The sequence below is a fragment of the Vigna angularis genome, chromosome 1 (assembly GCF_016808095.1).
Source record: "Vigna angularis cultivar LongXiaoDou No.4 chromosome 1, ASM1680809v1, whole genome shotgun sequence".
NCBI lineage: Eukaryota > Viridiplantae > Streptophyta > Magnoliopsida > Fabales > Fabaceae > Vigna > Vigna angularis.
Window position 1 is genome coordinate 40,713,597 of NC_068970.1, and position 10,736 is coordinate 40,724,332.

Here is a 10,736-nt window from a genome sequence, read left to right on the forward strand (position 1 = left end):
GCAATGGGTGGCTGGATGGAGGGAAGACGAGACCGTCTAGGTTTCGCATACGAACGACGACACTACGACGACACATACTCCAGCGACAGTGGTGGCTGGGTGGAGGGAAGACGAGTCTCTCTCCTTAGTTTTCGCACTCAGAGGTTCTCTCAAATGTTCCTCATATTACAACTCTCAAAATGAGAAAATAAACCCAAAATTTGAAACCTACCCCAATTCTCATTGCCACATCATTCTCATATTAAAAACTCATTTTCTACGTATACTACTCACATTTTAACACGTGTCCCGTGTCAAAATATTGTCAAATATTATTGTTAGAGTATCATTTTTCATTTTCAATTTTTAAAATCTCTTCCACATCTATCCAGCGCAACATGTGACTGTGTCAAAATGTTGTCACATTATTTTTGAATTGTAAAATTCCACATTGATCGTCAAAATGTTGTGAAAAATTGATTTCAAATTATCATTATCCAAAATTAATTATAGGAAGAAAAACTCATCCTTGACATCATTAAAAAAAAATTGGAAGTACAACGAGAAGGTTTGTAGGTGCAAAGAGAGGTCCTGAAACAAATAGATTCCTTCCTCTTGCAGGCAATTAGTTCGATGTTTTCCTCCTCCACCTTCATAGTAGATGTCGAACTACAAAAATAACCCTATCTTTTATCTCTTCCACTCTCGCACGTTGTTTTCCTCTTTTCCACTACAACCTCGCTCTTTTTCTTCAATCATGAACAACCCCACCCCATATTTCTATCGCCAAAGCTATATTTTTTGAATTGAAGAATCGATGCCGATGATTCAGAGAGTTGCGGCGGTTCTGGCAAACCAATCGAGGGACGTTCGGATCCACCGGAAAGGTTCGAGTCTGACCTTTATTATCGCCCTTCTTCACTGTTTCCTTTCATCCCTTCACTGAAATCCAATTCAATGATTTTTTTTAATTGTTATTATATTATATTAAAAAAACAGAAAAGTATTGGGGTGTGGTAATTTAGGTGACACCTAATAATCGGATTAAGTGTTCCCAAAATATCTTAGAATACAAAATCCAGAATTATACATTCTATTTGAATGTTTTCAGATTTAGGAATATTTTCTCCAATACATAATTTAGACCTTTTAAAAATACATTTTGAATTGTGTTTCAATAGTTATTTCCGGATTCAAAATTGTCTTTTAGAACACACAATCCAACATTAATGATATTTTTACTTTCGTTTTGAATTGTAGTTTCTGAAAAGTATTCTCAAATCCAAAATACTTTCTAAAACAATAATCTGAAATATAAATAAAAAATTGTATATTAGATTGTGCATATCAAAATACAAAATGTATTTCAAATTATATTATCCAAAATATATATATTATGTATTACGGAGTGTGCAGTAAAAAAATGTATGAAATTCAGATAAAACAGTTCCCGATTGTGAGTTGAGTTGTCTCCATGATAATCCATAACTTAAATGAAATTATCCAAAAACAGACTCCCCAAGGAGACGTGCTACCACCCACCACCACTAAGAAATTACAATAACACTGAAACACTCATTCCCTATAACTATTACCACAGCAATCACCACCACCTACAACAACAACAACCAGCAACCAATAACAACACTCAATACACTCCCACCTCATATAACTATTACCACAGGGGCATTCTAACAATAATCGGGTGCAGGAAGAAATTTCCCCTCCAGCAATAGCTTCGGTATAAAATCTTTACCCCGTATCCAGACTCAAAGCATCTGTTCATTGACTGCTGGCGAATACGAACTCATCTCCCAAAATACAAATCATCAAATACAGTCACAACGGACAATTCAGTCAAATATAGCAAAAGGGATTTCAGTGATCAATATTTAAGTTTATGATTTAGTTTAGGGGAAAGTTCGAAAAACGTAACCACCAATGTATTTTAACAATTCAGTAAGTAAATAATAAATCTAGTGATACATTGTACTTTTGCTCAAATTGAACTAATAAATCTATAGATACATTTTGCCCTTAGTTATCTTTTAAGTAATTAAATTATTCCTGTACTTTTTATAATTTTTATTATACAAATTACTTATGCTTCAAGAAAAAAACAGGCATATAACATTGTATATAGGGTGTATAAATGTGCTTCAAGAAAAACGCAAGCACAGTGAATAACCCTAGTGGCCACAGCTCTTCATAGCGAAAAGTTATTGTCAACGAATTATTTCATCTCGATTCAGTGTTCTATATCACCTTTCAAGACGAGTGTTCTGTAATCTTTAAATACTAAGCATTTCGGACACCTGTTAAACAATTACATTTTTAACTTAAAAGAAAGATTTTACACAGCATAGTATAGAATTATATTAATATTCTGTCGCAACGTTAATAATATACTCAAAACAAAGATTTTACACAGCATAGTATAGAATTATATTTATTATACAGAAGACGATTACTTATTTTTTGACATTCTTAAGCTGCCTTACTTAAAAATATACTCAAATGATGGTACATAGAACACAAAAACAAAGTGTATAAATTTTTAGGATTACAGTTTTACTTTACTTTTTAATTTCATAATACAAAAGTACCAAATGAACCCGAATCCATTATGCAAATACCAAACCGTCTTCAAAACCATTGTCCATTAGTCATAAAAAAAATTTCACCAAAAAACATTTCGATTCTCAAATAAAAAACCATACTAGAAGATTTAAAACATTAATAGAATGATAAATTTACTTTTAATAAATGCTAACTAGCCTCTAGACACGAAATAAAAAAATTAAAAGCAAAATGGTTAATGCAATATAACCGTTCTATAATTTGCTAATGCGCGTTCATGATTTTAGAAACGAAAAAAGATGTTACAACTTAACCGATGTTCTCAAGACAAGTTAGAAAGACGTTATGAATTTATTATCATTCAGCGTTGAAGATTTTCGATAGAAAAATGATTTTACTTAACCGATTTATAGAGGTGTCACCAACAATTAAATAATTAGGAGATCATTTGATCAAACAAAAAATAAGGAGTTTGAAATACAAAAACTACCACAAGCCTAAAAGTTTTGACAAACCATAACACTAGGAACAAGCAATTACACTTTAAAATACATTAGAAAAAAGTAGAGGTTTCACCTAGTATAGTTTAGATTCCCAATGAACTAACGTTGATCCGTAAAAATATCAACAAAATACATCATGAGACGTTGCATTTTTTTCGCCGTTTTTTCCATCCATCCAACCCCCGCCGTCTAGGTACTTAGCAGTCCTAACTTCCACACTTGCCTGTGAACCATGTTATTTTGTATTCCCCGTTTCCTGCTCATTTTTTCTCTAACTATAACAAAGCAAAGACTATTCAAGCAATTTTTATTTTTCTCTGCCTGTCAAATTCAAGGTCTGCGCTAAGATTTAGTTCAATGTCATCGATATGTGTACTATTGTAGAGAAGTACCTAAGTTTATGTGAATCCACGAAATCCAGGGCTTTTCCCCACCTTTACTCCCATTCCAACCAAGGATCCACGAAAACTGTTAATTCACAAATCCATTTTCCAATCCTTCGACATAATCCAAATCTTATTTAACAAAAGATCTACACAATATATAAAATGATTTGTGGGCATGGCAACATATGAAATACAAACCCATCCACACTAAACACAAACCTAATATTTCATACCAAAACCTGCCTTCAACCAATTAAAATAAAACAAAATACATCTTATGCTTACAGCATTAGCCATCCAATGATGAAATCCAATAAATTGTGTTGAATGGGAAGTGGATGCTTTACATCTCTTAGCAACCCAATCTCCCAGCTGTACCAATTAATAGAATTATCAAATGTACTATAAGCATTGAAAATGCTCAATTCAAGCAGATTTAATGAAACCACAGTAGAAGGTTCTCGTCTTAAATTGAAATTTTTAAAAAGAAAAACACTGACAATGTTAATGAAAAAATAAATAAAACAAGGGAATGTAAACAAGTGGGGAATTGTTGTTGAATAGGATAAAGTAAACTTGACAACCCTTTCAAGTGGGGTATTGAATATTAAGAAATCTCAGACAACAGTTAGCCATCAGATTAAATTTCCGCTAGAAAAATTGATTTCATGTTGACTACCCTCTAATGGGTACTGGAATATTGGAATATTAAGAAAACTCAGATAACAGATAGCCATTAGATCAAATTTCCGCTGGCAAAATTCATTTCAAACTGCCACAATGTAATGCAGTGCATGAGTATAGGAATAGAAGTACTTAAAGGAAGATCATTAGACACAATCTTATATTTAAATTATCTAGGACCACTGCAAGATAAATTCTCAATTTCTCCACAAAACACACCTGAGTAATTGCTCCTAAATATAATTCAATCAAAACATTTCACCACATTCAGGAAGTCAGTGAATAATTCAATGTTATAATCTACAATATATCGCATTCTAGTAGAAGGATGGGTGAGGGGGACCATATTATTGATACTAAGAATCAAGAAATTACTACAGCACAGTAACATGACATTGAGGAAGTTAGTGAATAATTCAATGTTATAATCTACAATATATCGCATTCTAGTAGAAGAATGGGTGAGGGGGACCATATTATTGATACTAAGAATCAAGAAATTACTACAGCACAGAAAAAGTAAATAATTCAGATCTTAGAAATCTATAAACACAAAACGGAAAACACATTATAACAAACCAAGTTTTGCTTTGTACCTCTAGAGAGACTGAAGGAACAACTAATTGAAGTTCTATACTTTAAGATATACTGGTAACCTCCTCAACCTGCTTGCTTTGATACTTGATACTGCAGTGACATTTGCAGACAAATATCATAAAAAGTTCTTGTACTGATATGATAATAAGATAATTTTTTTGCTAACTTTCCATTTCTTCAATTGACGCATGCGAGCAAACACTAGAGGGATGAAAGCTGAAATTAGTTGTTTATTTCCTTATCATGGGGGAGATGAAAAATAAACTGTTTGAAAAGGGGGAAGGGGGGGGGGGGGGATAGGCTTAAAATAAAGTAATAAGCATCCAGTAAAAAAACTAAGCTAATTTTATGGAACATCAATAATTGTTCATTGACAATTTGATCTTGCCTCAATACAATTGGTGTAAAAATGTCAATACAAGAATGCGCCTGTTCAGAACAAGAGCACAAAAACGTTTTCAAACACAGCTGTAAACATCAGAAAACTGTTAGGGGATGATTTCTAACCAGTAGGAATGACGGAAAAATCTAGACCTGTTTTTCACTTTTATAATGGCTTAGTGTTTACTAAGTTCAAATAGAAATACAGTAGCTCATAAACAAAGTTAATGCAAAAATATCCCATCATGGCCTACACGTCAAGCACAAGAACCCATGAAATTTTTGGTAACTCAATTCACTTAGATACAAGATTTGGAAACATTCACCTATCCCAGCAAATAAATTCTTCTATAATAAATCCATTACTTCGGACCCATAAAAATATAGAATGTTTCCTTCTAATAATTAGTTATTGTCCTCATATAAATAAGAGGTCACAACCACTTCAAATAAAAAAAATTATCATTGATTCTACTTAAAATTGTTGAATCCACAATAAAATAATTCATACTAGATCACTTCATCCACAAAAGTTAGATTTGGGAAAGTCCTTCATAATATATGCCATTGCTGATTTATATAATAAACACCAATAATTTGTTCAGGTAGCAATAAGATGAACATAAACAGAACTAAGTACTCTGAACCCTCCATCAACACCAACACACCCACTACCCAAAAAAACAACTAACAATAAAAATCAGTCAAAGAACTAGAATAGCTTCAAATTCTAGAGATACTGTCTCTCACACATAAAAACATATCCTCATTCCTTAATATCCAAGATATCAAAGGAATGCATTACCTTTTAATGCATAACGTCACCCAATTTCTTTGGAAAGATGCACAGAAGGTCCTCTTGCACTTCACACCAACCATCTCTTGCAAACACAATGTTAATATTAAAATAGAAAGAAAAGAGATAGCTCCTAGAAAATCCAGTGCTTTAATACTCAAAACCAGATAAAATTTGTTTACAAATATGCCAATGGAAATATGTTACAAAGTTTCAGCAGACACTGACAATTCCTAATTTTAGAAGCCAATAATGCCACACCTCGAGCAGCAAGCTATGTCCCAGATGCATTTCTATATAATGATCAAGCATCAAGAATGTTAACCTGAAATAAATCTGGTTGCCAGGGAGGTAAAAGAATACATCTTCGCTAAACCAAAATGTTCCTGTTAAAAAACAGCACGAGTGATCGTCTAACAAACATGCTTCCAACTTCCATTCAGTGCATACCCTCACCTCAAACACTAAAACATTCAGCAGTTTCAGAATGATTATTGAGACACAGCCTTAGCAAGCACCATTCTTAGCCAAAAATTCCACCAGTCCCCGATTCACCCTGCTGCAACTCCTTCCGGCGCTGCTCCTCTAAAGGATCTGGACTCTTGTATATTCTCCGCACACGCCTATTCATATGAAGAAATTGTGAAAACTTGTCAAAACTGAAAATTGTTGATAAGGACTCAATATTTTACACAACTTTTCTCCTCTGTCAAGAATATAAAACAGTTACGTAATGTTTTAGGTATAAAAGAACTGCTCCAGGATTTCCTATTAGGTTAAAATACCTGTCCTGAGCGTGTTGAGCAGGAAATGTAGGCATGAATTCTTTACTTTTGGGGAGAGGGACCTCACGAAACCACTCATGATTTAGAGCAGCTTCAGCAGTGATCCGCTGCATAAAATAGTGTCTTATCTTAATATTCACACAAATATTTATTACCAAATTAAATTGTATCTCATGTAACCTTTACCTTTTCAGGGTCATATGTTAGAAGTTTGTTCAACAAATCAAATCCTGAATCAGAAAGAACAGGAGATCCAGTGAATGATGTGGCAGGAAATTTTTTCCGCAGGAGGTTGTACCTGAAAGGAACATTCCGACTGTTAATACAAAATAGAAAAGTTGTTCAACAGTCAAGTCACCAAGGGAGGCCAGATAGTCAGACCAGAACCACCCAAAGCTGGAAGCCTGGGAAAACAGTGGCAAAACATAAGCACAATGTAATCAAACAGTAATTTTCTTAATAAAGGAAATCGTAAGCACTTACTGGTGTTTGACAAAATTGACCTTGACCCCAGGTAATTTTGAGAAACCAGGCCATATTGCTTCATTAGGGGTGCCTAGAATCCGAAAAATCTACAAGAATAACATAAATCAAAATTGTAAAACAACCACAAAGTAGTTAAGTGCAAGAAACCATAGGTTACAAGGAAAGAGAACAATGATGCAAGAATATATCCAATGTAAGGAAAATAACATTATCATACCTTGTCAAGTTGGTCAAACTCCGTTCTCCCATTAAACAGTGGTTCCTTAGATAATAGCTCAGCCATTATACAGCCTAGAGACCACATGTCTATGGCTGTTGAATACTGTTTTGACCCCAGAAGGAGTTCAGGTGCCCTGAGAAACATATAGACAACAATTAGGTAATAACATCATTTCTGCAAGAGAATGTAGTCAAACACATTGAGATAAAATAGTAAAATGAAGGCAAGTGCAACAAATCTGTGATGACAGACAATGCACCCATGTAAAAGCATTACTGCTGCATAAAAAGGATGGATGAGAACGTAAATATTGACCTAAAGTAGCAATTATTAGGCAATGAGGCTACATCGTTGCATACTGATAATAGCTTCAAACAGATACTAGTTTAATTAGAATTATTGAACATGACAGCATCGCTATACGGTTCCAAAATTCATGAGAAAAAAATAAACTATACCCAAGAATGTAAAATACCAAATAGCCTGTGATGTAAATACACACATACAGAGAAATAAAAGACATAATCAAATTGCACATATAAGCAGATTAGCATTTACCTGTACCAAAGAGTAACCACCAGGTGTGTATATGGCTTTAAAGGACTCCCATACTGACGGGCCAAGCCAAAATCACAAATTTTGAGCTCACCCCTATTATTTAAAAGCAGATTTGATGTCTTTAAATCCCTATGAAGCACCCAGTTGTCATGAAGATACTTCACACCTTCTAAAAGCTGGATCATCAAGCACTTCACTTCACTCTGGCTGAAAGGTTGCTTCATTGCTTCCATTAGTCCTTTAAGGTCATGCTCCATATATTCCATGACCATGAAAATACTATCAAGGCTACTTCCTACCACTACTTCTTTAACATCAACTATGGATGGGTGGTGAAAAGAAAGAAGAATATTTATTTCCCTAAGAGAAGTCAGTGGGAAGCCCTCCTTTTCCTTCTCCATCTTGACCTTCTTCAATGCTACAATTTCTCCGGTCTTTTTATCCCTAGCCCTATATACAACACCATATGTTCCTTCATCTATCTTGTTAAGTCTCTCAAACTCATCAACACTTCTACAACCCTGAAGCATGTTGACAGTTCTTTGGGGTGGAGAAGGAGGTTCTGGAGTCTCCCTACCATCGTCTTCATCTTCATATTCCGTTTCGGAGTGACTGACACTTGTTTCACTTTTCCCACCCTGAGGGTCAACCTCCATGAAGTCATCCTTCTCTGACTCCATACCAGGATGATCATCACTGCTGGAAGTTCTCCCACGGACACCTCTTTCTTCAGATTCAGATGATCTGGCTCTAGCTCCTTCAATACCTTCAATCTTGGATTCCACAGGGCTCAATAACTTGTTCCTTAGTCTGCCATCCAAGAACTCAGGAGACACCTTCCTCCTTCGTTTGGGCATCTCCTCATCATTGAGGATCTCACCCTCATCACCAGGAGAGTTATCTCCAGCTGCCCATCTTGAAGATGATATATTGCGAGCTGGAACATAAACTTCACCTTCTAGATGATCAGCTTCCTGATCATTACCCCACCTCCCTTTCGGAGGTGATGAATGCAAACCTGAAGGAGAGGGCAAGGTAATCTTAGATGTTGCATTCAACTGGAGATCCTCGGTCTCCTTGTTCTTGACAGGATGTATTTGTACAACACCATTTGGAGCATTTGGTGACGGTGACTGATGGAATACCTTTGGCAATGGAGGCGGAGGAGGAAGTGCTGCTGCCACCACTGTAGAGGCAGAAACCCTAACTCTGGATGACTCACTGACATCTTTGTCATCCTGATCCCACACTATGGGCGAGAATTTTCTTTTCCTGTCCGGCACCGGTGGGGATCGGGTTCTTGTTTCTTCCAACATGGAAACCTCGGAGTCTTTCGCCCTAGATTCTGACTCAATTGCATCATCAGAACCACTCTCACTGGAAAGCTCACCAGGCTCTCTATCCATTGCTTTGATAGAGAAACCACATCGGCGAGGACCAAGGCCACTGCTGCCAGAGTCACTCCTACTCGAAGATGATCGGTACCCACCATTAACACCTTCCCTCTCCTTAATATCCCTCTGCCTCACCCTAACCCTGTCCCTGGACCCTCCCCTCACAACATCACCGCCACCATTCCTAACACGATCGTAATCCTCTTTCGAATTGGCAAGCCCGCGTCTAGAACCTTCGAGTTTCGATTCGCGCTCTCTGAAGTCGTTTTCGCGGTAACCGCCATGTCTCCCAGCCGCCATATATCTCTAGCTACCTAAATGCGTGAATCACAAGGGAAAACCCTAATCCCCCTTCGGAACGACTTTGTATTTTTTTTCTTTTTTTCTTTTGTTTTATAGAACCCTAAACCCAAAATACAACAAATACGTGGAATTTCAAAACTAAAGAAGAAATCGTGAAAGATCTGAAGGCGATTGGAGATCACGAGACAAGGCAAAATAGAAACACTATGAGTTGAAATAAAGTTAGAAGGAAAAAAGAGGATTAGAATTGAAACCCTAGAAATTTAGGAAGAGGCTTTGAAGATTGATAGGGAGATTGAAAAGGCTTACCGATGCGATGAAGGTGATGAAATTGGATATTAAAAGAGAAAGCGTAAGAGAGGCAACGCAATCGAATAAGCGATGCGACGCGATGCGGTGCGGCTGCGAAGAGAAGAGAAAAAAAGAGGGGAAGAGAGAACGACCCTTCGTGGTGAAAGAAAATTGGGCCCAAAAGGAATCTGGGTGACAAAAAAACTGGATATTATCGGATACTCGTTTTTTCCAAAATGTTTTAAAACAAAATGTTATAATACAATGTTTTAACATAATTATTTGATTAGATTTAGCGCACATCCTACTCCGTGCCCATCATACCAATTTTATAGAGCATTGCTATCATTTTTATTTTTATTATTTACATATGATTGTATATATTAATTTATAGGTTTAATACATCATTTAGTCCCTACTTTTAGGGGTTTGGTTTAAAGTGATCTTACCTTTTAAAAAAGTTCAGTAAGGTTCCATATTTCGTTAAAAAATGTTCAATCCGATCTTTTTCGTCCACGCCATTAAAAACATAACGGTGCAATGTGGTGTTATGAATACGTGACACGTTTGAAGAGGTTGCATTGTGTAAATATTTAAAAAAAATTAAAATGATATGTTAGGTGCAAATCTCAACAGCCACACCATCTACAAATCCTCCAACCTGGTCCAAAATCACTCTCTAATCATGATGAAATGACAACGCCATTGCATTTGCATTAGAGGGCTCCACCTCAATAATCCTCGCCTTTGGAGTAACCCTCTTCACATAACAATCACCACAGAGCAGATAACT

General features: G+C 35.9%; 1 protein-coding gene across 6 annotated transcripts; it reads right to left on the reverse strand.

Annotated features, from left to right (window-relative positions):
* Window positions 1-486: 486 nt before the first annotated feature.
* Window positions 487-10,166, reverse strand: LOC108343764 (cyclin-dependent kinase G-2). 6 transcript variants are annotated; one of them, XR_008246988.1, is made up of 10 exons: window positions 7,956-10,164; window positions 7,395-7,530; window positions 7,175-7,263; window positions 6,878-6,989; window positions 6,692-6,798; window positions 6,232-6,529; window positions 5,916-5,991; window positions 4,729-4,819; window positions 3,734-3,820; window positions 487-921 (listed from the first exon to the last, which is right to left on the reverse strand). XR_008246988.1 is itself a non-coding variant. In XM_052872973.1 (6 exons), the coding sequence occupies exons 1-6, from the start codon at window positions 9,647-9,649 to the stop codon at window positions 6,430-6,432; spliced, it is 2,238 nt and encodes a 745-aa protein (XP_052728933.1). In that variant the 5' UTR covers window positions 9,650-10,164; the 3' UTR covers window positions 6,038-6,429. The 6 variants fall into 6 exon arrangements, 2 of the variants coding, with proteins under 2 accessions (XP_052728933.1, XP_017437653.1); XR_008247000.1 differs by lacking the exon at window positions 487-921 and having other exon boundaries at window positions 2,976-3,820; window positions 7,956-9,813; window positions 9,962-10,164; XR_008246994.1 differs by lacking the exon at window positions 487-921 and having other exon boundaries at window positions 2,976-3,820; window positions 6,232-6,292; window positions 6,363-6,529.
* Between the last annotated feature and the right edge of the window lie 570 nt (window positions 10,167-10,736).